The 26,816-nt window shown below is 41.3% G+C and overlaps 1 protein-coding gene across 1 annotated transcript in view; it reads right to left on the bottom strand.

The window, feature by feature from the left end:
• Positions 1-321: 321 nt before the first annotated feature.
• Positions 322-26,816, bottom strand: part of LOC126188257 (uncharacterized) — a 317,657-nt gene continuing 291,162 nt past the window's right edge. The window contains exons 9-10 of the mRNA XM_049929823.1: positions 13,923-14,182; positions 322-3,201 (exon numbers count right to left, since the gene is read on the bottom strand). Of these exons, the coding sequence (XP_049785780.1) occupies positions 3,173-3,201; positions 13,923-14,182 (289 nt within the window). The 3' untranslated portion in view covers positions 322-3,172. The remainder of the gene's footprint in view (positions 3,202-13,922; positions 14,183-26,816) is intronic.

Below are 26,816 nucleotides of genomic sequence, written 5' to 3'. Positions count from 1 at the left end.
AGTACCTATCTTGTTTTACTTAACCAATTCAGGCCTGAGTTTTTTCTGGATGAAGCAAAATTTTTGTTTATACTTTAATGGTCTTAGGTGATTTTTAATGATTTAGATGCATGATTTATGCAAATATATATACCTGTTTCCAATACATATTTTGACCATTTGGCTTCTTTTTATGGGCAAAAATTAATAATTTTAAAATATTCATTGTTGAAATAAATAAATTGATAATTTAGTAATTGCTGGGCAAAACAACAATAATAATATTCAATTATACAGTGAAGTATGCTAACCAACAACTTCCATGATTTCTGGCAATCACAAGCTGCTGCACACTGCTACATTCACTTTCTGATATTTTTACTGTGGTGGGCAACAGGTGGGAGCGCTCATGCATGATGAAAAGATTGAAAATTCACAGACGAGTACATGAAGTTTTCATTGAGCAAAAATGTTTCTGTTGCAGCTAATATACAGTTAATATTAATCTACACAATTGTAGCCAGGGGTTCTGAAAGGGTTACTTTTTCGAACTTATTCATCTGCTTACATTTCAGTCACTGTCTTAATCCAGGTCTAGTTATGTTTAGGTAATTGAGACTGAACTTTAATATACATGATTGAGGTTTTCATAGAAATAACTGTGATAATATCTGACCTTGCACATATTTGCTGACTATACATACACAGATCTTTGCATAATAATTCTAGTATTTTTTGACAGAAATATTATTGTTTAATCAGTCAGTTTGAACACAGATCAAACCCAGGATCTTCTATGTCAAGTAAAACCTCAAACATGCTGGCCTATTATTTAAGCTAAGGGGACAGAAGACAGAAAGATTCTCTATAAACTAAATTCACAATAATGTGTCACATTTACGACTCACCAGCTACAGGACTTACAACTCTTTTAATCTCCGCAGAGAAGATTTTTGAAATAAACTTTTTTCTTGGTCTTGGATGATTGAAGAAGATTTGAAGGTATTCTGAGTGGACTACTGTAGTCATGATACGATGTCCTGTACAAACTGATCGTCTCTACGTATGGAGCACCAGCAAGCTCACTGCGGACTGATGCACAGGGTTTGGTATGGTGTGTGGTAAACTTGGCACATGCATATTGCTTAAAGAGCTACTTTGTAAAGAAGATTGATGTGCAAGTAACACACTGTGATACTGAAATAAAATTTCGAGTGGCTAGGACATCCCATTGAGTAGACCGGTCACCTGATGCAAGTCTTTTTAGTTCACGCCACTTCTACGACTTGCATGTCTCATGATGATAATGACAATACCCAGTCCCTGAGCAGAGAAAATCTCTGACCCAGCCAGGAATCAGACAAAGTCCACTCCACTCATTACCAATTCTGTGATATTGCCTTACTGCATCTTAGGTCTCCTATGTGAATACTGAGACTGTCAAACATCACCAGTCAAAGCTGATTTTCTTGACTGCAGAATAATATTAAGGAAGCCTGTAGTAGATCAAGAGCTTGCTGAGATACAAACACTTGTTGTCTGAAGAATAAATTAAGTGAGGAATAGAACACTAAAGTAAATCCACTACAGCATCCAAACCTCAGGATCTGACTAACAATGTGAACAACAAATTAGACTCAACAGACTGCAGATGCCTTGCTGCCTCAACAATGAAATGGGGTATCCAACAATCATCTGCCTGCAACTGTGGAATTTAAAACTAGTTTGTTGGTTGTATCACCTTTTAAGTGTCTCACCAAGAGGTAAGCAGACAAGAAAGATGATGTTTTTGATTTGTACAAGAACCTGGACTGCATATTATAGTCATTATGCATAGCTGCTTTTTAATTTTAGTTGAAAATCGATCTCATTAGTCTGTGTCCTCTTTTTGGTGACATACAATCATAAAATAAAATTCTGATGTTCCAAATATTTCTATTTTACAGGATGCTGTCTGTACAATGTAACTATTAGTTCTTATTAGGAAAAGAGGTAGCTATATCTGTGTTTATTTACGTAGACTCTCTCTGAGCTTTTTGAGTCCAGACCTGATAAGAATGGAGTAGGAGCTGCTGCTTCTGGAATATTTTTAATCTGTCTGCTGTTAACATCCACTTCCCATTGCTGATGATAGTAAAATAAAAAAAACAACATAAGATTTTATATCCACTAAACTTGTACTTTTATCATCTGGAAGTTGTTTTTCTACAGCATAATTATTCAGAACCACTTGAAAAAGGCTTACCAGAATGGTCAAGGCAGTAGTGGACTAAAGGATTTACAGAACAACTGGTGTGCTTTTACAGTAATTAAATTAATCCCATCGCTACAACAGTAATAAGTTATATTTATAACTGTCCAACAATACAAAATTACAATTACTTCATAAAATAATATTCCGTTCCATTAAAATTAAGACATACTCTATAATGCACTTTACTGTACATATAAAGTGAATCGAATAATAAATGGCTTTTTCAATTATATCATGATTTAAAATTTATGTTATATAAATTATAAACAGTTATATTACACTTATGGACAGCTGTATTGCACTCACATGATGATGAACTATAATGTTTACAACCTATTCATTTTCAGTCGAAACAGCATGCTACAAGGAAGTATTTACATACTCCACATAGCAGAAGAATGTGTGCTTATAAGCAGTTGATAGTAGCTCAGAATAAGAGAAATGGTAAACGAAACTCCTCTTATCAGAAAAAATTCCCTTGTGTCGAAATGTCTCTCTTACAAAAATGATTTCCAAAATTAAAGTTAAAGTCCCTACTTTCAGTGACAAGATACAATGGAGGATCGTTGCTGTAACTTACATAAATTATTTTTGTTTTATAAAATATGAAATTCTTTAGAAAGCCTAGGACATTTTCATATACAGGCTGTGAAATAGTGGAAAAATTTAAGCCAATATCCATTTGCAAATTAGATGATGGCTATGTTACCTAGTGCTAGTTTCATTCTGAGGAAAAATATATTCATTCTTTGTGTTGAAGACCTCAGTCATAAACTCATTCAATAACTTTTATCAAAGTGTCTTGGAAATATGCTCAAGGTGATTATATACACATGTACATGTAGACTATTGTATGCGATAGACCCTTAGGCTGCAAACATCCTGGTACAGCTTTAGAGCAGGTCTTGAAGGGGCAATAGACGGATCTGGAGGCCATGGTTAGTACAGCACCTCCTTGCGTCTACCACCTGTAAAAAAAAAAAAGAAAAGAAAGAAAAAGAAATGCTGGACAACTGACTGCTACAAGCTGTTGTTGACTCTGCTGTAATTACTGAGAGAAAATTGTCAGTTGACGTTAGTTTGAAAATGGCAAAGCAATAGATAGTGATTAGCTGCTGCGTGGGAGTGCTCTGTAATTCATAAATACGAAGTATCATCAGTGGTTTCATGATGAAGGTATATTTTTCTCAGAATTAAAATGTCAGATTTTTCATCAACAGAACTTCATAAAACTATGAAGCAATAATTGTAGCCTTAAACTATTTTTGGTAGACATTAGTAAAATGCAGTACACACTGCCAGTAGATTGCTACATCTATATCTACATTACAAATCACTGAAGTGTGTGGCAGAGGCTACTAGCTACTGGACTACATGTAAGATTAAACTAGGGTCCACAGCACCACTCCCCACCTTTTATTAGCATACTAATATTCTAAGCCCAACCACTGAAACTGTCACCTGGCAAGTGTTCTGTGTACATGGTTTGGCAGTGCATGTTACTGGAGGGCGACTAGCATTAGCAACACATGTAATGTTATGATCCAAAGGAAAATAAGATTGGCTGCTACTGGGCACTGAAATATATCGATGGGGAAAGTTGAAAATATGTGCCGGACAGGGACTAGAACCTAGATTTTTTCTGTTTCTGATGAATGGCCACCTAGCCTGCCTTGGCCATTTCGATATGGTCCCTGACTGACTCAGATTTCAAACTCATCCACATGCTAGTGACATTTTGCCCCTGATCATTACCCTAACTACCTGCAGCAACTTGCTAATTCCTAAAAGAGTTCGTTTATGTTTGTGCATCTGCACTGAAGGTTATCACTGGGCAGCCTTGCCCTAGTTATACACATGCAGAGCCTATTCTTTTGGACATGCCCTCAATTATTTGTTGAATGTTTTCCAATTTCTGTCTTTAATCTCTACCTCTACACCACCCTCAAGTACCATGGAAAGTAACATGTCCTATCATACTGCGCCTCCTTCTCAATATTTTCCACGTTTCTTTCCCCAACGATCTTGTGGAGAACCTTCCAGTTCCTTAGCTTATCAGTCCATTTAATTTTCTACATCCTTCAATAGAGCCAGATCTCTAACATTTCAATTCTCGTTTTAAATGATTTCACTTCCTTACAATGATGTATTCCAAACATACATTCTAAGAAATTTCTACCTCAAATTAAGGCCAAAGTTTGATACTAGCAGACTTATTTTGGCCACAAATGCTCTCCTTCCTTGTGCTGATCTCCCTATGTTGTCCCTGCTTTGTCTGTCATTTGTTATTTGGCTTCTAAGGAAGAAGATATCATTCATCTGTTTGATAGTCTCCAATTCTGATGTTTCACTGTTCTCATTTCTGCTACACCTCACCTCATTATTTTTGTCTGTCTTTAGTGTACTCTCAGTCCACAGTGTGTGCTCATTAAGCTCTTGATTCCATTCAACAGGTTCTGCAATTCTTCCTTGTTTTATCTTTGAAGGTTCAACAAATCTACTAAAGACATTGTCTTCACCACACCTGGCTCTCAGCTTTTGGAGTTTTATCAGAGTGTAAGGGTTCCTTACTAACCAGAGGATACCTAAAAAACTATGGGTGATAAAACCACTTTAAATATCCGCTGTAAGCTGTCAAATTCTTTATTGAAGATGACCTTTATTCCATCATGTATTATGTTACATTATGTACTGAATGCAGGAACACATTTTTTAATTCATCACATAAATACATTGTTGTTAACAAATGGCTTTTAAGTTCTTGCTTAATGTATGTAGCAGGATAATCTGTCCTTGCTTCCACAGACTTAAACATAGGTGTTATAAAAATGGGGCAACAGGCAACGCTCAAAGAACAGTCTTAGACCATTACATTTTATAGTCTGTCTATGTATACAAGCATAGAGAGCTATAGTTGTATAACAACAGTATTGCACAATTAAGTACCTGTCATTATTATTGATGAAAAATATTTCATAGTGTAAGTTAAGATTACTTACAACAGTGTTGCTAGTACAATTACATCTGGTTGATGGTATTGACAGTGGCATTAGGCTGCTTGCCGATTATGCTGTAGTCTGCAGAAAAGTAGTATCAAGCGAAAGTTGTGAACAAATCAAAGACGATTTGCAGAAAATAAATGCATGGTGTAATGACTGGCAGTTATCTCTCAATATTAGTAAGTGTAGCCTACTGCATATAACAAGGCAAAAATCCCCATTAATGTACGAGTGCAAAATAAATGCCCAGTCTTTGCAAGAGGTAACATCCGTCAAGTATCTGGGTGCGACTATTTGAAATGATTTCAAATAGAATGATAATATTACACAAGAAATGGGTAAGGCGAACTCTAGATTGTGGTTTATTGGTAGAATCCTGAAGCAATGCAGTCCTTCAACAAAGTAAATAGCTTACAATATGTTAGCTTGTCCAGTCAGAGTATTAGATATCTGCATGGGACCCTTACCAGTTGAGTCCTATTCAAGAGATTGAGAAGGTCAAAGGAAGAGTGAGAGTGTTACAAATCTCATAGAAAGTTTGAAGTGGGACACACTTGCAGATACACGGTACGCTAAACGGAAGGGGCTGCTCTCTGAATTCCGAAATCCGATCTTCACAGACGATGTGGAGCATATATTATTACCACCAACTTTCAAATCGCGCAATGATCACCATTCACAGATAAGAAAATTAGAGCTTATACTTAGGCGTTCAGACAGTCGTTTTCCCCCCGCACGATCCGCGGGTGGAACAGAGGGGGGGGATATGACTATGGCGTGAATTGTGTCCTCTGCCACACACCGCTTGGTGGCTAGCAGAGTATATATGTATATGTAGATTTAGATGTAGATGCATTCATTATTGTTGCATAAAATATATCAAGGTCTTGTTAAAAATTATGCCAATGGTGAAAGTGGTCTCTCACGTTTGTTAGTTGGTGTGATACTTAAATACCCACAATAATGTGACCATTAGAATGAAGCAAAATCGTTGTTACTGTATTAAAAATTGTGTGATTTCATAACATTGTCGTAACAGTAAAAGGTAGTCCCTTGTGTTCATTAACTCAAATGGAACTGCAGTTGCTCGAAAACCTTGTTATGTACGTCTGTTGAAATTGTTTACATAAATGTCCTTAGTACAATGAATTACAATGGTTATTGTTGTATAAAATATACAATCTTTCCGTTATAATCTTCTTTGTCATCTATAAAAACGACCCCTTGTATTCATTTTGCTAATGTGGTAATTTAAAATTCAGATTAATATCACAAATACAATGTTGTACAACAGACATTACCACACAAAAAATAAAGCTCTGCAGCACTGCTAGATATTATGGGGTAAAAGTAGTCATTTGTGTTCATTTGATCATATGGTGCTTAAAGTGTGACTAAAGTTTTCCAAAGACCTCATGTTTGTCAAATCTGTCTGGTCGTTTAATATTTGTTAGGGCTGTTTTTTCAGATGCTGGCATATTCAAGCTCCTGCAAAGTGTTCCTGGTTTTTCGTTATTAGCTCAATGTAAAATTTTAATTTTGTGTATGCACCTAATATGGTGTGGCTGTTTTCTCTCAAATGTGAGATCTTTTTAGAGTCATCAGTCTTCTTACTGCCATGACTTCCTCTCCTGCCACTATCTTCATCTCAGAGTAGCACTTGTGAACTACATCCTCAATTATTTCCTGGATATATTCCAATATCTTTCTTCCTCTGCAGTTTCTGCCCTCTACAGCTCCCTCCAGTACCATGGAAGTCATACCTTCATGTCGTAACAGATCTCCTATCCTCCTGTCCCCTCTTCTCAGTGTTTTACATATATTTCTTTCCTCTCTGATTCTGCAGACAACCTACTATTCCTTACCTTATTAGTCCACCTGATTTTCAACATTCATCTGGAGCAGCACATCTCAAATGCTTCATTTCTCTTCTGTTCTGGTTTCCCCCTCAGTCAGTGATTCACTATCATATAATGCTGTGTTCCAAATGTACTATCTCAGAACTTTCTTCCTCAAATTAAGGCGTATGTTTGATACTAGTACCTTCTCTTGGCCAGGAAAGCCCCTTTGCCAGTGCTAGTTTTTGAGGTCCTCCTTGCTCCATCCATCACTGGTTATTTTGATTCCTAGGTAGCAGAAGTCCTAAACTTCATCTATTTTGTGACCATCAATCCTGATAATTTTCTTGCTGTTTTCATTTCTGCTACCTGTCATGACTTCTGCCTTTCTTTGATTTACTCTCAATTCATATTCTGTACTCATGAGACTGTTCATTCCATTCAAGAGATCATGTACTTTTTCTTCACTTCCACTAGGATAGCACTTCTTTGATGTACAGATTGAACAATAGGAAAAAGACAATATCCCTGTCTTACACTGTTTTTACCCAAGCACTTTGTTCTTGATCATCCACTCTTATCATTCCCTCTTTGTTCTTATACACATTGTATATTACCCACCCCTCCCTGTAGCTTACCCCTATTTTACTCAGAATTTCGAACATCTTGTACCATATTACATTGTCAAACACTTTTTCCGGGTTGACAAATCACATGAGCATGTCTCGATTTAGCAAACAACTTTCCTTCTCATAATATTGTCTCGATTTTTCTTTAGTCTTGCTTCCATTATCAACCACAACATCAGAAATGCTTGTCTCGTGCCTTTACTTTTTCTAAAGCCAAACTGATTGTCATCTAACAACCGCAATTTTCTCTTCCATTCTTCTGTATATTATTATTGTCAACAACTTGTATGCATGAGCTGTTAAGCTAATTTTGCAATAAATCTCGCACTTGTCAGCTCTTGCAGTCTTCAGAATTGTGTGGGTGATACTTTTCCAAAGTCAGAAAATATGTTGCCACACCCGTATATTATACTTACCAACATGAACAGTCATTATTTTTTTGCCACTTTCCTCAATGATTTTAGGAATTCTGATGGAATGTTATCTATCCTTTCTGCCTCACTCGATTTTAAATCCTCCAAAGCTAACTTAAATCCAATACTGGATGCCAATTCTCTTCTAAATTGATTCCTGTTTTTGCTTCTGTAATGTCAGACAAAGCTTCCCCCTCACAGAGGCCTTAAATGTACTCTTCCCACCTATCCACTCTCTCCTCAGCATTTAACAGTGGAATTTCTGTTGCACTCTTTAATATTAGCACCCGTGCTTATAATGTCACTGATTTTTTTTTGTTTACTTTCCTATTTGCTGAGTCAGTCCTTCTGACAATGATTTCTTTTTCAATTTCTTCACACTTTTCATGCAGCCATTTCATCTTAGCTTCCCTGCACTTTCTATTTATTTCATTTCTCAGTGATTTGTATTTCTGTGTTCCTGAAGTTCCCTGAACATTTTTGTGCTTTCTGCTTTCATTGATCAACTGAAGTATTTCTTCTGTAGCCATGGTTGCCTCACAGTTACCTTCTTTGTACCTATGTTTTCCTTCCCAACTTCTGTGATGGCCCTTTTTAGAGATGTCCATTCCTCTTCAACTGTACTGCCTACTGCGCTATTCCTTATTGTTCTATCTATAGCGTTAGAGAACTTCAAACGTATCTCGTCATTCCTTAGTACTTCCGTATCCCACTTCTTTGCGTATTGATTCTTCCTGACTAATGTCTTGAACTTCAGCCTACTCTTCATCACTACTACATTGTGATCTGAGTCTATATCTCCTCCTAGGTATGCCTTACAATCCAATATCTGACTACAGAATCTGCATCTGACTATGATGTAATCTAACTGAAATCTTCCCATATCACCCAGCCTTTTCCAAGTATACCACCTCCCCTAGTGATTCTTGAAGAGATTATTCTCTCAATTACTAATCTGAAATTTGTAACGGAACTCAATTAGTTGTTCTCCTCTCCCATTCCTTGATCCAAGCCCATATTCTCCAGTCCTTCCCCTACAACTGCATTCCAATCCCCCATGACTATTAGATTTTCATCTCCCTTTACATACTGTATTACCTTTTCGGTATCCTCATATTTTTTTCTGAATTTCTCATATTCTCATAATCCTTTTTCTGCTGCTGTTGATATTACACTGCACTCAGCTGACCAAAAATCCTTGTCTTATTTCCATTTCACTTCAATAACCCATACTATGTTCAGATTAAGCCTTTGTTAAATCTTAGTATACATTTTAAGGAACATGTCAGAGGGTGAGAATAAGTCATTAACATGATGCGCATAGGCTGAGAGAAGACAGACAATCTGCATTAGACATAAACAAAACATTAAAAATTTTACACACAACTAGTAAGGGAAAACCATGAACATTTTGGTGGAGATCAAAGTATAGTCATATTTTAAGTACCAGATGAACCAGCAGATACAAGTGACTGCTTTTACCATCATGACGTCTGGCAGTGCTGTGGAGCTATGTTATTTTGTTTGGTGGTGTTTGTAGTACTACATTAAATTTGTGATGTTAATGTGAATTTTAAATGTGAATTAGTAGAATCAACACAGGGGACAAATGAATGTAGTTGATTGTATTAATGATGTTACTGAAAACTATTTCAACCAATTTTTGTAAGGTTTTTGAACAAATGCAATAAAATTTTAAGTACCATGTTAACTAATGAACCAGATGGACTACTACTTACTATAATTACAATGTTGTAAAACCTCATTATGTTTTACACAGTAATGACCATTGTAGTTTATTATACTGGTGACATGGCTGTCACTATTTCAAGTATCATACAAACAAAAGAACATGAGAGATGACTTTTACCACTGGTAAAATTTTTAACAAAACACATACATTTTGTGCAGCAATAAAGAGTAGAATTTATTGTACTAGTAACATTACTGCAAGTAATTTTAACTTCATTACATAATTTGCCTATTAAAAATAATTACAGGAATGTACTGCATGCAATAGTGTCAACAGATGCCTGTAACTCTCTCTACTGGTGTACGTCACCTCTGTGCAAAATGCCACTGTCTACGTATATTCTGTAACTGTTGCCTGTTCACTATGTTCTGCAGCAAATGTGCTGAAGTCTGTGGAAGAGAAAGTATATGTTGTGTTGCTAAGCACATTAGCAAGAACTTAGAAACCATTTTTTAACAGCAATTTAGTTACAAGCTGTCTTACAAAATGTGTTCCTATATTCAGTATGTAATGCACAAGACAATATTGCAAATTTTTGAAATCTGAATGTGTGGGAGCCAATGTCTACACCCATGTAGCACTAAGTAATTTTTAAATATGACACAAATCACTGATGCAGCTGTAAGTAATGCAAAAGCCATCATATGCAAGCGGGTAGATGCAAGGGACAAAGAGCAGTATCTGAGACAATACAGTGTTATTCATAAGCACATAGAATTGCTGCATGAAAACTACAAGATATATAGAAAAATGACACGTATAAGTGCGTAAAGCACCTGTGCAAGTTTTAATTCACTGTGCACATTTTGATGTAGTTGCAGTTACACCACTAGAGGGCAGGCATGTTGGAACATGTATACAACTCATTACTCCATATCGTTATATTGAATTCATTCATGCTAGTGAATGGTTTTGAATGTCAATCTGCTGAGTTTGTGCCTTCCAGGTCAACTGCAATGAAGACTTCAGTGAACTGCACATGATGTTTGCTGTATCAAGAATGGAGCCTATATTGGGCACCTATGATGTAAGTTACAAGTAAAATGGAGTGATGCTCTACACACTGTCATGTATCCAATTTATTTATATCCTGTACAGGGTGGCACACAAAAAACTGGCCCAAGTACAGACTGCTCACTAGTTACACACAAATAGATGCCTGCCACGAGTAGATACAACAGCAAATCAATAAACATGTAACAATTAGGTGATAAAGAAATAACAAATAAGCTACTGTTGTTGTACCTAATCTTGACAGGCAACATTCGTGTGTAATTAGTGAGCAGTCTGTACTTGGGGCTGGTTTTTCGTGCTCCAGCCTTTAGTTTAAGTGCAGTTGCCATTTGAAACCCCCGAGGTATTGAATAGTTTTAATTACAGTGCTGCTACTTCAGCAGACTGTGGGCTGTAATTATGGTATGGCAGCGAAACTTGGTAGATATTCTAATGCCTTAAATTGGAAATGATTTACACTGGAAAAAAATAGTTCATATGAATACATGAGAGGTCAGTGCTAGCGCAACTAGTTGTTCATGTGATATTCATTGGGCTGTTGCCTGTAAACATGCGCCATGTCAGTGCTCTTGGAAGAGAGCTGGGGCGGCGGCATGGCTGCTGTTCACGCGTAGTGATTTGTGAAGATGGAAAAAAATTGAGATTTGAGCAGTGATTAAGTACTTCATAAAGAATGGCATGAAAGCAAAGGACATTCATGCTGATTTCCAGAATACACTGAGAGACTCTGCTCCTTCATATTCAACTGTTGCCAAATGGACAAATGAATTTAAATTTGGTTGGGAGAGATTAGATGATGATCTGCGTAATGGTCGGCCAAGATGTGGCACTACTCCAGGAATCATTACAAAAGTGCACAAAATGGTCATGGAGGATTTCCGATTGAATGTGCGTGAAATTGCTCATGCTTGCCACATGCCATCTGAAAGGGTATATCACATTTTAACTGAAGAATTATAAATGAAAAAATTATCTGCAAAATGCCACGATTCTTGATTCTGGATCAAAAACGCATGAGAATGGACATATTGGGACAATTTTTGGTCCATTTTAGGAGAAACAAACACGATTTTTGCACTGGTTTGTGACCACAGATGAAACTTGAGTGCACTACTATACCCCAGACACAAAAACAACAGTCAAAGCAGTGGAAACATGCTGATTCTCCGCCACCAAAGAAAGCAGGGACAATCCCTACAGTGGGAAAGGTCATGGCATCAGTTTTATGGGATGCGAAGGCAATTCTGTTGGTAGATTATCTCCCCCAATGGGCAAACAATTACTGGAGAATACTATGCTAACCTCCTGGACAATCACCAGTTTTCTCCTCCGACTGCGAAAACATTCTGTTGACACCTACCTATGTAGGGAGAAACGATCATCATGATAAAATAAGAGAAATCAGGGTTCGCATAGAAAAATTTAAGTGCTCATTGTTGCCGCATGCCGTTCAAGAGTGGAACGGTAGAGACAGCTTGAAGGTGGTTGTTCATTGGACCCTCTGCCAGACACTTAACTGTGAATAGCGGAATAATTACGTAGATGTAGATGTGAGACAAATTAAAACGAAAGATATGCATAAAAAGGCCAGGTTTAGCAAGGAAGAAAGTCATCTTTCAGCAAGACAGTGCGCACCCGCACACGTGTGCCGTCGCCATGGCAAAATTACATGAACTAAAGTATGAATTGTTGCCACAGTCGCCTTATTCACCTGATATGGCTCCGTCGGACTTCCATCTCTTCCCAAAACTGAAAATTTTTCTTGGTGGACGAAGATTCATTTCAAATGAGGAATTGATAGCCGGAGTTGACTATTACAGGGTGATCAAAAAGTCAGTATAAATTTGAAAAATTAATAAACCATGGAATAATGTAGATCGAGAGGTAAAAATTGACACACATGCTTGGAATGACATGGGGTTTTATTAGGGGTAAAAAAAAAAGTTTACAAAATGTCCGACAGATGGCGCGTGAAAGATCTCTTGCGAATGTCGTTGTGTTCAGCCGCAACTTTCGTCACGCTTGGCCTCCCTGGTCCCCAGACCTCAGTCCGTGTGATTATTGGCTTTGGGGTTACCTGAAGTCGCAAGTGTATCGTGATTGACCGACATCTATAGGGTTGCTGAAAGACGACAATGACTCACCATAACTCCAGACATGCCTTACGGTGCTGTTCACAACACCGACTACAGCTATTGTTGAGGAATGGTGGACATATTGAGCATTTCCTGTAAAAAACATCATCTTTGCTTTGTCTTACTTTGTTATGCTAATTATTGCTATTCTGATCAGACGAAGGGCCATCTGTCGGACATTTTTTGAACTTTTGTATTCTTTTGGTTCTAATAAAACCCCATGTCATTCCAAGCATGTGTGTCAATTTTTACCCGTCTCTCTACATTACTCCGTGATTTATTCAGTTTTCAAATTTATACTGACTTTTTGATCACCCGGTATTTTGCAGGCCCGGAGGAAACTCATTTTCGAGATGCGATGAAGGCACTGGAACATCAACGGACCAAGGAGACTACATTGAAAAAAAAAAAAAAAGTTTCTGTGATGTAAGTAATTCTTTTCTATTCCATTCCGAGAACTTTTCAAACCACCCTTGTACTTTGGCCACCAGATGGAGACATATGTAATGGATTAGGAACAGAAGGTGAGCAGAACAGATTAAACAAGTGAGAACATGATAATAATTCTATTATTAAAGGCCAATTACACAATTTGTTCAATATGTGCATTGGAGACGTTGGCGGGATCCTATACAGCGCCAGATTTGCACCTGGTGGCCAAAATTGGAACTATTTTTTTTCTTTCTTTATTTATTTATTTATTTATTTTTTTGCATAAATAGATTTTGCATTAACATATTAGCAGATCTACCTAGTTCTGTTGCCATACGATAATTATAGCCCACAATGAGAAACCTATGTGAGTAGCTGCACTTTAATTATAACCACTCGTTCTTGTGGGTAAACTTGCAGTGATGGCTCTTGGCTATATTACGGTCCAAAAACGCGCGGATGGAGGAGAGGCTTACCGGCGGCACGAGTGCGCTCCTCGGCGAACCCAGACGAGGACGAGGCGGGGCTGGAGGAGGGCAGGCGGTCGCGCGAGCGCTGCCCGAAGTGCAGCGTGTAGTCCGGCACGGGCACCGGCGGCATCTCCAGGTCGGCGTCAGAGTCCTGCCTGGCGTGGCGGCGCGGCAGCTCCTCGGGCGGCGCCAGGTAGCTCCAGGGCAGCAGGCTGCGCAGCTGCTCGGGAGGCAGCCGCTGCGCGCCCCCGCGCCCGTCGTCTCTCCTGCAACAGGCGCGTACTCCGTCTAGTGTCACTCCAAATGACTTCCCTACTACACTACTGGCCATTAAAATTGCTACACCAAGAAGAAAAGCAGATGATAAACGGGTATTCATTGGACAAATATATTATACTAGAACTGACATGTGATTACATTTTCACGCAATTTGGGCGCATAGATCCTGAGAAATCAGTACCCAGAACAACCACCTCTGGCCGTAATAACGGCCTTGGTACACCTGGGCATCGAGTCAAACAGAGCTTGGATGGCGTGTACAGGTACAGCTGCCCATGCAGCTTCAACACCATACCACAGTTCATCACGAGTATTGTGACTAGCCAGTTGCTCGGCCACCATTGACCAGACGTTTTCAATTGGTGAGGGACCTGGAGAATGTGCTGGCCAGGGCAGCAGTCGAACGTTTTCTGTATCCAGAAAGGCCCGTACAGGACCTGCAACATGCGGTCGTGCATTATCCTGCTGAAATGTAGTGTTTCGCAGGGATCGAATGAAGGGTAGAGCCACGGGTCGTAACACATCTCAAAAGTAACTTCCACTGTCCTAAGTTCCGTCAATGCCAACAAGAGGTGACGGAGACGTGTAACCTATGGCACCCCAAACCATCACGCCGGGTGATACGCCAGTATGGCGATGACGAATACACGCTTCCAATGTGCGTTCACCGCGATGTCGCCAAACACGGATGCGACCGTCATGATGCTGTAAACAGAACCTGGATTCATCCGAAAAAATGACGTTTTGCCATTCGTGCAGCCAGGTTCGTCATTGAGTACACCATCGCAGGCGCTACTGTCTGTGATGCAGCATCAAAGATAACCGCAGCCATGGTCTCCGAGCTGATAGTCCATGCTGCTGCAAACGTCATCGAACTGCAAACGTCCCCGTCTGTTGACTCAGGGATCGAGACGTGGCTGCACGATCCGTTACAACCAAGCGGATAAGATGCCTATCATCTCGACTGCTAGTGATACTAGGCCGTTGGGATCCAGCACGACGTTCCGCATTACCCTCCTGAACCCACCGATTCCATATTCTGCTAACAGTCATTGGCTCTCGACCAACACAAGCAGCAGTGTTGCGATACCATAAACCGCAATCGCGATAGGCTACAATCCGACCTTTATCAAAGTTACACTTGATCTAACCCCCTTCAGCCGCCAATGACCGCTTCCAATCTTGTCCTGAAACGATCGCTCGCATTCTTTAAAAGAGCGCTCTCCATATTCGCGAATGCTGCTTCGATAGCGGTGCGCAGAGATGCAACGTTAGGGTGCCTCGTCTTACTGGCAACTCTTTCGACTACGTTCCAAATATAGGAGTTGAGGGGGTTCCAACCCCGGCGATTCGAGGGCCAGAAATCCTTTGACCGCACATGACAACGTTATCCGAAGGTTAATTTTGGACTAAATGGCTCGTATGAGGTCCTTCTCTGCATTGTTTGCAAGTTGACATTCAACACTGATGATAGTTTCCTCAGAGATTGCCCCGGGTCCTCCGAAATCAGTGCCTGAGCGTTTTCGATCGCTGTCACAGTTCGTGAAATGGGTTTCCTTGAATGAGGTTTCCTCATCAGGTTAGCGGAACCTTTCCGAAGTATTATACTTGGTCACAATATTGTAAACATTTGATCAATATTGTAAACAGTTGATCAATATTGTAAACAGTTGATCTCGGGTACCCGAAGAATCGAACTACTTCAAATTGAAACTTGTTCGGATTTAAGCGCCGCACCTGTTTAGACTGTGATAACTGACAGGTAGTTCTCGTGACGCCACGATGCCAGTGCTACATTCAGTTCTTCCACAGCTTAATGTAATATCAGTGTTTTAAGAGGTCCATGATTAAGGCATTTGTTGCTAGCGCACTCGAGCAGATGTAATTTCGATGGATTGCTTACGCGCTGCCTGCGATATGAAAGCTATAAGGGAATGTCAGACCAGAGAGCAGTGTTGCATGCAGTAAGAGCAGTGTCTGTAGCAATAGGAGTAAGTAGTTGCTAGGAGTCTGGTGTATCGAGTTGGCCGGGTTCGATTCCCGGCGGGGTCAGGGATTTTCTCTGCCTCGTGCTGACTGGGTGTTGTGTGATGTCCTTAGGTTAGTTAGGTTTAAGTAGTTCTAAGTTCGAGAGGACTGATGACCATAGATGTTAAGTCCCATAGTGCTCAGAGCCATTTGAACCTTTTTTTTTTTTTTTATCGAGTTGGCTGGGCCGGTCGTGGGAGCGATGGCGGTGCCTGAGCGTTGTAGTATAAGGTAAAAGCAGCCTCGCGCATATGTAGTATTGTTATATCAAGTCCCACGGAAATGTTTTTAAAAATCTTTTAATAATAATCTTTCCTATAAAAATTAACTTTTGACTATCATTCATTTCAATTTAAAGAATTTACTAATTTCTCCAATCCATGGTCATCCCGATTATTGTAAAGAAAAATCAGTTGTTTCTTATGTACATGATAAATGTATCGCCCAGCATCGGACTGGGCTGAGCGAGAAAAATTTCATATAGGAGCAGATATATATATGTGCTTTATCCGGCGACCATACTGAGGTAAGAATTTTCAATTTATTCAGAATGATCTTTCAGGACCATGATGCAGCACTGCTGACGTCCAAAATTTACCAGTTTAAATTCACAGTCAATTATTGAAAGGTTATAAGTGAGCCACAATTTTTTATTGAGAGATTAATCACATTTTATTATTGATAGGTTACGGAACTTAACTGTTGGGAGGTTACGCTGAATGTGAATTATATACCTATATTTTTTACTGTTGGGAGGTTACAGTGTAATGCAGAATCTATGACGGTTTACAAATTTATACCAATATGTCATAATGTAAATCACACCGTGAACAGATAGCAAGTTGCGCTTGTGTCCTTCTGTAGTTCTCAGGCTGTGACGTCACTAGAAGCAGCCGTAAGCCTCCTTTTACAGAGGCCTCACCTTTAGCTACCATATTAATGCATGACAGGTAACATGTATCGACAGCATAAAATGACATAATGGGGGTAGGTAGAGTTTGTCATGAACAGAAAGATAGGGAAAAAGAGTGAGTCACTACGGCTGGTTCAGCAGTGGAATTAATTTCATCAAAATCTCTACCAAATCCACATCAGCTAGTTAAATTAGGCACAATTACTTACATCACACGAGAGAATTGAGCAGGAATTATACGAAAATCTAATATTCGTTGGGTACTGGAACTATAATAGGTACAACCATCAGAAAAGGGGCCAGAAGATTTCTTGTTAATTACACAGTTATCACACATTTCTAGAAGTGATTGTATGTCATGTTACTACAGCACAGATTTAGCACTGGCATCACCATTGGGAAACACTGTGGCTTTAGCACTCACTATATAGCTTCTGTCTGGTTGTCATGCTGTTGACGGTAAATTATTCAGTTTCCTTGAAATGTGAATCTCTTCAGAACACTGGCGAAATACGGTCCTCTATTCTGTCACTTCTTCGTGCAGTTCGTATTAAATTGCAAAAAGGGATCATTCCAACTACTAGTGCAAAGTAAATATGGCTGCAGAATACCTACATCCCATACGACCGAAATTGCCAAAAAGAATACCAGCTTCCTCTGATGCATACTTTAATCACAACAGTAGTTTGCTAAGACCACCGCACAAAGCATCATCCACCAGTAGCAGTTTTGGAGCGGTGCAGAATCGGTACCAGGAGGTTATGTCAGTTCCGATACTTCCGCTGGTGGCAACTTTCGCACACTTCCAGCTCCTTCAGCCCAGGACGAAGTGAAAGTCGGTCCCCATTCAGCGGCAGCGTGAGATGCGGACGTGGGGGCTTTCTGCAGCGGTGCAGGTGTTAGTCTGGAGGATGCCCTCGCATCGCTTTAAGAATGGACACCTTGCGAACAGTCTTGTGGGCAATGTGAAGCGTACAGGTAACTGTGAATCTCTGCAATCACTAAGATAGAGCATGGACACACAAGAATCAAGAATGCTCATGTGGAGGCGTGTGAAACTTCTGGCTGGCTGCAGCCATTTTCACCTGCCTTAAAAAGCGAGAACATGTCGAGAATTCGAGCACGTCACAGGCACAGGGACGGAGCATAGACACAAAGTGCCAAGAATTCACATAGAGGTGCATAGGAGACTAAAGAACTGTGGGAGAAGTCAGCCTGTTTAAGTAATGCTTGCTGGAATATAAAGAAGGTTGCTCATAAATCACGGACGTCTCGTACGCAAAGCACAAACATAAGACTCTTTAAGCTTCATGCAGTAACAGCTACCACAAATAATTGTTTTATGGCTACTTCCACAGCAACTTATGGAATGCAGGAAAACATCGAAACAATGTGCGACGAATGCTGCGAGCAGCCTTGAACGTGAAAGCGTGAGGAAGACACCAACCTGGGAATCAAACACCAGCCCAAATAAGGCAGAAAATTTCCACCCTGCACTCGAAAGCGTAGTCATGAAACGCTGATCACGCACGGGGCAGCATTGGAAATTTAATGCGCCAATGGTAAAATTCGAGATTTTATGAGCTGAGTAGATCGATAAGAAGTGAACAGACAGTCGGTGCTACCGTGCAGACGCAAGAGAACGTGGGGCTCTTCCATCCATTGCCTCCAAATGCTTTCAGACACCGTGATATCGCAGCTTCAGCCACGAAATCCACAACAAGCAGTCAACGTGGATACCAGTCCGGGCCGCGTATTTCCTTTTCCGTGCTCAGAAAGAAGCAATAGTGCCTTGAACTATGAAATGTTTGTTACGCTAATTTCCTAACCTCGTGTTCATTTCAAGGCGCGCGTCCTCCAATCACGCACAGGTTTGAAACGCAAACTGATCTTCCAAACAGGTGATTAAGTAGATGCGTGGAACGTAGGCATGAAGTTCAGACACTTGCTTCACGCCGTTTGCATTTCGTTCGTCAGTCACGTTTGTTTCTCATTGACCAACGACTGAGGTTACTTTTTTTTCCTTCTTCTTGTGTGTTTAATATGCAACTTTTGGATGACGTACTTGGTGGTCTTGTGGAAAATTACGAAATTGTAAAATACAATGGAGACAAGAATAATTACTAATATAAAATTCAGTGCTTGTGATGGTGAACTGTTGTCATTGTGCACAAAGTCTGTCTCGAGAAAATTACATACGTACATGCCTTTCAGTCCGCGAAAGATTATTTCGAGGACACTTGCCAGAAGGTTTTTCAACCAAAAATATTTTTGACAAATGAAAGCAGCGCTGAAAGGAATGCCTTTCGAGCTGCACTTCCAAACAGAAGGTTACTTCTCTGCAAATTTCATGTCAATCAAGCTCGGCAGTTTTCCATCTGCCTCGGCGAATGCGGGCTGGTTCCCCTTATTCCGCCTCAGTTACACTATGTCGGCGATTGCTGCGCAAACAAGTTCTCCACGTACGCGTACACCACCATTACTCTACCACGCAAACATAGGGGTTACACTCGTCTGGTGTGAGACGTTCCCTGGAGGGAGGTGGGGGTGGGGGGTGTGTCCACCGCGGGCCGAACCGCACAATAACCCTGGGTTCGGTCACAGAGTAACATATTTGTCTGTGGTTCGGTGTGGGTCGGCGGAGGGGTGAAGTAGACTGCGGTAGTCGTCGTGGGGTTGTGGACTACTGCGGCTGCAGCGAGGACGGAGCCTCTCCGTCGTTTCTAGGTCCCCTATTAACATACAATACAATACCATACCATACAATGTCTGATTTAATAAATGAGCAGAAAGTGAAGAAAAATAAAAAGCTGGAAAAACACCTAACGTTTGTGGGTACGGCGTGAGGAGTGGTCTTTAGCATATCGCTCCAATATCTTAACATGGGGTAATAACACAAATAAATTGCTGAGAACCCCAGTACGAATTTTTAAAGATGTAGTGCTGTAGCGCTGTAAAGTTTTTAATATGTGCTTCTTAGTCAACTTTACCACTAAGGTCTTTCACGCATACCACAAGAAAAGGTCGATTCAGTTTGGCAAGTAGCAATACTGAAGATACTGTACTCGTGGATGACAATACTTACTTCGTCAAAGAGAAGACTGATCAGTACACTGTTTGTTGTTAAATAGCAACGTGTGACTATCCAAATGAAACTGGGGACCGATTTCGTAAAAATCTGTGTTGCAGAAAAAAGTAAATGCCACTGTACTCTCCACATCATTATATTTAAATAATTATGATCGTCAACAAAATCTGCTCTTTGTAATCAATTTTCAGCGTCATTCTTGGAAAATACTATGGGAAACAAGCAGAAATAATTAAAGCAGCCAAACTGACTCTTTTGTACCACACGAAGTACCAGAAACACTTAAACTTCCAATAAATAGTGAAGAAAGCACCATAACTGTTAGTAACGCAAATAATTTCAATTGGAGTACAGCAACAGGTGGTTTCTTCCTGTTCTTCCATCTTGAGACTTGTAGATATCCCATTGCGTCCACTGCATTTTTGTACGATCGAAAACAAAGGGCGATTTCTATATCCATGTCGCTGGTGTAGGCTTGTTTTCCTCCGTGGACGGCTCGCGGCACAACACCGAAATAGCGGGAACCACGGAAGCAGGCTTAGACGCTAAAACGATTACTGCACACTGCGCCAGTCGCAGAGCAACAAGGGCGGTTCAACAGAAGAACCATCGCAACTTCTGCTAGTTCAGCAGGCAGGTAAAGTGTCGGCCCCCTGACGCTTGACTCAGGCAGGCGAAGACCGGTGCTGGAGATGGCCGTTCATTATGCTGTATCTGAATCCTTGCTGAGGTCAATCTGTGAAACGTTTCCCTGATGGAAAGAGGATTTGCTAAAGAACACAGCGAACTTTAGAGTTGTTTTTACGAAGAAAGTTTCTAGGGGAGATACCGATCTCGGCAGCTTTATAATACTCACAGGCAGTCTCTGGGAACGACGACCATACACTTCGACCGCCTTTTCGTCATCTAGCTCACCATTTATACCTCTTCTTTTTCTCTTTTTATTTTCCCAAGATAGAAAACAGCACGCGAAGGGTGCCAAATATAAGACATATGGACTGGCTGGAGTATCGTGATGTAAAATTTTTTAGATGCAAGTTTCTGGAAGAGGGGTTTCGGTATACTCGATTGGAAGGGCCGTAGTTTTCCTAGTGGTGGGAGTACAACAGAATCTGCTCAATTTTTTCATTGGCGGAAAAATAGACTACTGGCAATTAAAATTGCTACACCAAGAAGAAATGCAAATGATAAACGGGTATTCATTGGAAAAATATATTATACTAGAACTCACATGTGATTACATTTTCACGCAATTTGGGCGCATAGATCCGGAGAAATCGGTACCCAGAACAACCGCCTCTGGCGGTAATAACGGCCTTGATACGTCTGGGCACTGAGTCAGACAGAGCTTGGATGTCGTGTACAGGTACAGTTGCCCATGCAGCTTCAACACGATACCACAGTTCATCAAGAGTAGTGACTGGCGTATTTTGACGAGCCAGTTGCTCGGCCACCATTGACCAGACGTTTTCAATTAGTGACAGATCTGGAGAATGTGCTGGCCAGGGCAGCAGTCGAACATTTTCTGTATCCAGAAAGGCCCGTACAGGACCTGCAACGTGCGGTCGTACATTATCCTGCTCAAATGTACGGTTTCGCAGGGATCGATTGAAGGGTAGAGCCACGGGTCGTAACACATCTGAAATGTAACGTCCACTGTTCAAAGTGCCGTCAATGCGAACAAGAGGTGACCGTGACGTGTAACCAATGGCACCCCATACCATCACGCTGAGTGATACGCCAGTATGGCTATGACGAATACACGCTTCCAATGTGCGTTCACCGCGATGTCGCGAAACACGGGTGCGACCATCATGATGCTGTAAACAGAACCTGGATTCATCCGAAAAAATGATGTTTTGCCATTCGTGCACCCAGGTTCGTTGTCGAGTACACCATCGCAGGCGCTCCTGTCTGTGATGTAGCGTCAAGGGTAACCTCAGCCATGGTCTCCGAGCTGACAGTCCATGCTGTGCAAACGTCGTCGAACTGTTCGTGCAGATGGTTGTTGTCTTGCAAACGTCCCCATTTGTTGACTCAGGGATCGAGACGTGGCTGCACGATCCGTTACAGCCATGCAGATAAGATGCCTGTCATCTCGACTGCTAGCGATACGAGGCCGTTGGGATCCAGCACGGCGTTCCGTGTTACCACCCCCCCCCCCCCCCTGAACCCACCGATTCCATATTCCGCAACAGTCGTTGGATCTCGACCAACACGAGCACTAATGTCGCGATACTATAAACAGCAATCGCGATAGGATACAATCCGACCTTTATCAAAGTCGGAAACGTGATGGTACGCATTTTTCCTCCTTACACGAGGCATCACAACAACGTTTCACCAGGCAACGACGGTCAACTGCTGTTTGTGCATGAGAAATCGGTTGGAAACTTTCCTCATGTCAGCTCGTTGTAGTTGTCGCCACCGGCGCCAACCTTGCGTGAATGCTCTGAAAAGCCAATCATTTGCATGTCACAGCATCTTCTTCCTGTCGGTTAAATTTCGCGTCTGCAGCACGTCATCTTCATGGTGGGGCAATTTTAATGGCCAGTAGTGTAAGTTACTTCCTGACTGGAAATTGCTGCTTGACACATGGAAACTTCACAGAACTGACGCGCTGTGCGCTTTTAACTTCTGTTCGCATTCTGCTCTGAGTGGCTTCAGCGTGTGCTTGAAGAGGGGACACTTCGGTTTCAGTCTGTAGCAGTGCTACTTCGCGTTTTTACACTCGGTAGTGACACTTGGGGTTCCGCACGCAGCTGGAGTACTCTCAAGCCAGGATGCTAGAGGCGGGGACTTTGCACAGCAGACTCAAGGCTCAGACCTCGTCCGAGGACGACGCACCAGCGATGCGCACACATGGGTACGTAGCGAAACATCGGCAGCTCCCACATCATGATGATGATGTTTGGTTTGTGGGGCGCTCAACTGCGCGGTTATCAGCGCCCGTACAAATTCCCAACCTTTTCTCAGCTCAATCTCGCCACTTTCATGAATGATGATGATGAAATGATGAGGACAACACAAATACCCAGTCATCTCGAGGCAGGTGAAAATTCCTGACCCCGCCGGGAATCGAACCCGGGACCCCGTGCTCGAGAAGCGAGAATGCGATCGCGAGACCACGAGCTGCGGACGGCAGCTCCCACAGGCAGCACATTCACATCCCAACGATGGTGAGATTTACGGCGGTATACGTGGTGCTGAATTTAAAACCATCAATAATTTCACGGTTAGATTCTACCTGTCCACTGGGGCTGGCATATTAGCGCAAAATCTTCACTTATTTGAAAAAAGAGACAGCATTGGTCGTATATTTTTTACTATCGCAAAATCGATTTTCTGTCACTGAGTGACTATCTTCGGAGCTATATTGTATAACTAGGATGCACTGTTGTCACTAAGCTTACGGCAATCACATAGACTCTATAGAGTCTATGTGATTGCCGTAAGCTTAGTGACAACAGTGCATCCTAGTTATACAATATAGAGTCTATGTGATTGCCGTAAGCTTAGTGACAACAGTGCATCCTAGTTATACAATATAGCACTGAAGATGGTCACTCAGTGACAGAAAATCGATTTTGCGATAGTAAAAAATATACGACCAATGCTGTCTCTTTTTTCAAGTATACATATTATCTGGTCGTAGTGCACAAGACAACATGGAGTCGCCAATCAATAATCTTCACTTATGTTCCAGGCATGAATCAACCACTCTTGCTCAGTCGCGGATTTGATTCTGTCAAAATTTAATACGTTACAGAGCGGAACTTACCATCACGTGCTTACCTTTTACCTTTCTCAACTTTGCTAACCATAAATCACTCAAATCTTTTTTCTTTTTTGAGGTTAATATCACTGTCGGTACATCTGGAGAAACTTTTACTGAATTACTTGACAGTATTTTTAACGAAATTACTTGTGCTAATAAAGTCAGAAATTTATTGTAACTTGGAATTTCATTTCGTAGTTATTAATTCCTGTGCATATTTAATGAAATTGTGTGGTTACCTCCACCCCCATTTATCCATTGCTGGGCAGAAAATGAGCGTTTATTAACCCCGCTGTTCACAGTATAATTAGGGTGGTTCTTTGGCGTCAGAGGTAATTAACTATCATTTCTCACCCTAGTTAATAGCGAGGGGAGGTTTCGCAATGCAGGCTCATTTCTTTTCGTTGCTCTAAAGTTTTGATGGCGATCAGACAGCATTTCCAATTTGTTTCTGGTTCATTAAAATGACATCAGAGAAAAGTTCCTACCCAAGCACAAAACAATCCGAATATGTTGTTGTTTATTTAAACGACCGAAAAGTGGCGTACTAGCTGCCTCTTTTTTTTTAAACACGCAACTCACCTCAGCCTACCACAAGCTCCCTTAACTGTCACTCCTCACATTCACTAGTGCATCGCCGGCCGTTGTGGCCTAGCGGTTCTACGCGCTTCAGTCCGGAACCGCGCGACTGCTACGGTCGCAGGTTCGAATCCTGCCTCGGGCTTGGATGTGTGTGATGTCCTTAGGTTAGTTAGGTTTAAGTAGTCACAGGTTCTAGGGGACTGATGACCTCAGATGTTAAGTCCCAGCCGGCCACGGTGACCGTGCGGTTCTGGGCGCTACAGTCCGGAACCGCGGGACTGCTACGGTCGCAGGTTCGAATCCTGCCTCGGGCATGGATGTGTGTGATGTCCTTAGATTAGTAAGGTTTAAGTAGTTCTAAGTTCTAGGGGACTGATGACCTAAGATGTTAAGTCCCATAGTGCTCAGAGCCATTTGAACCATTTCTGAACTAGTGCATCGCTGTAAGTCGCTTGTACCCATCCACTTCCAGTTTCCCTTTCTCACTCACTCGTTACCCAACTCTCAGTCTTTATCAATTTGTGTCTGTCAGTCATTGCCTCCTGTATCACAGTCTCCATCATTCTGTTTTACTACTATTGTTATGTCTCCCCTCAAAAAATGGCTCTGAGCACTGTGGGACTTAAAATCCGAGGTCATCAGTCCCCTAGAACTTAGAACTACTTAAACCTAACTAACCTAAGGACATCACACACATCCATGCCCGAGGCAGGATTCGAACCTGCAACCGTGGCAGTCGCGCGGTTCCGGACTGAAGCGCCTAGAACCGCTCGGCTACCGCGACCGGCTTGTCTCCCCTCATTCACTCTTTCCCATTGCTGCGCTCTCTCTCTCTCTCTCTCTCTCTCTCTCTCTCTCTCTCTCTCTCTGCCCCTATCACTCTGTTCCTCATTGTCATTCACTCTGCTTTTCATTATCATTGGCGCTCACCCACTTCCACTTTTTCTTTCTCTTTACTCCTCTCCCACTGGTACTGTCTCCGTCATTCTTTTCCTACCACTGTTCTTTCACTCTCAACTATGCTCCACTGCCACCGTGTTCCCCTCTTTCTCTCACAATGCCAGTATCTCCTTTTCTCTTTCTATAACACTACCACTGTCTACTCTCTTCTAGTATTTATTACTTTTCTGTCTCTTTGCCAGTGCCACTGTCTTCTTCGCTCAGCATAAAAAGGCGCGAAAATGTTCCCTAGACGGAATTTTTCAAATGTGCTGAGGAACGTAGAATGAGTCAGCTGGTACGCCACTTTTTAGTCACAGTCTTTTGGATAAACCGGAACATATTCATATTCACATTTTTGTACACCGATAGGAGCATTTTCCACGGGTTCCGTTCTTTTTCCTGCTGCGGCACGGCCTGTAACTTATATGAAAAGAAATGTACTGGTCAGCAAACATTAGATGGGTTACTTATGTGAAATCGAAGTAACGTAAAACTAATTTTAAACCTCAGACAGGATTTTACGCAAAAGAGAAAAAAAATGCATCTGCTTCAGTCTTACCATATGGAGGTCCCAGATGATAACGGAGACACTTGACAGAATATTTCTCCGTGCTACGTCACTTTATAAACTACGTTTTCCTCACACTGGATGTTATATGCGTAGTTTTCGTGTACAAGTAGGGTAACTTGGAACCTCTATACCTCGGAAACGGATAATGATATGAAAAAAATTTGAAGGTTGTTCGAGATCTGAATCTTAGGAATACATCGTAAGACTTTCAGCCATTAGCAGTGCATTGCTGTCTTGGAACCCTCGGCTGTGTTTTGGTCCGCTGGTGAGGGTGAAAGAATAGTAAAAAAAACTTTTTTGGGTTTTAATTAATGTTGCCTTCGTAAGTCCCATCAACTCGACCGCAGACCATATCAAATGCAAGAAGAACCAACCGATTTGTTCCATTTGCCTAAGGAGGAAAAACTGTTTATTATTCATAGTTCGATCTTTTAATGTAGGACAGTGACACTAAGACGATCCAAATGGTCCTGTGGTGTCACCGCCAGACACCACACTTGCTAGGTGGTAGCTTTAAATCGGCCGCGGTCCATTAGTACATGTCGGACCCGCGTGTCGCCACTGTCAGTGATCGCAGACCGAGCGCCACCACACGGCAGGTCTTGAGAGACGTACTAGGACTCGTCCCAGTTGTACGACGACTTTGCTAGCGACTACACTGACGAAGCCTTTCTCTCATTTGCCGAGAGACAGTTAGAATAGCCCATGGCTACGACCTA

This window comes from Schistocerca cancellata, chromosome 5, assembly GCF_023864275.1.
Source record: "Schistocerca cancellata isolate TAMUIC-IGC-003103 chromosome 5, iqSchCanc2.1, whole genome shotgun sequence".
In the NCBI taxonomy this organism is placed as follows: Eukaryota; Metazoa; Arthropoda; class Insecta; order Orthoptera; family Acrididae; genus Schistocerca; species Schistocerca cancellata.
The sequence above is the reverse complement of the archived record's forward strand: the minus strand, read 5'-3'. Positions and strand labels throughout refer to the sequence as shown.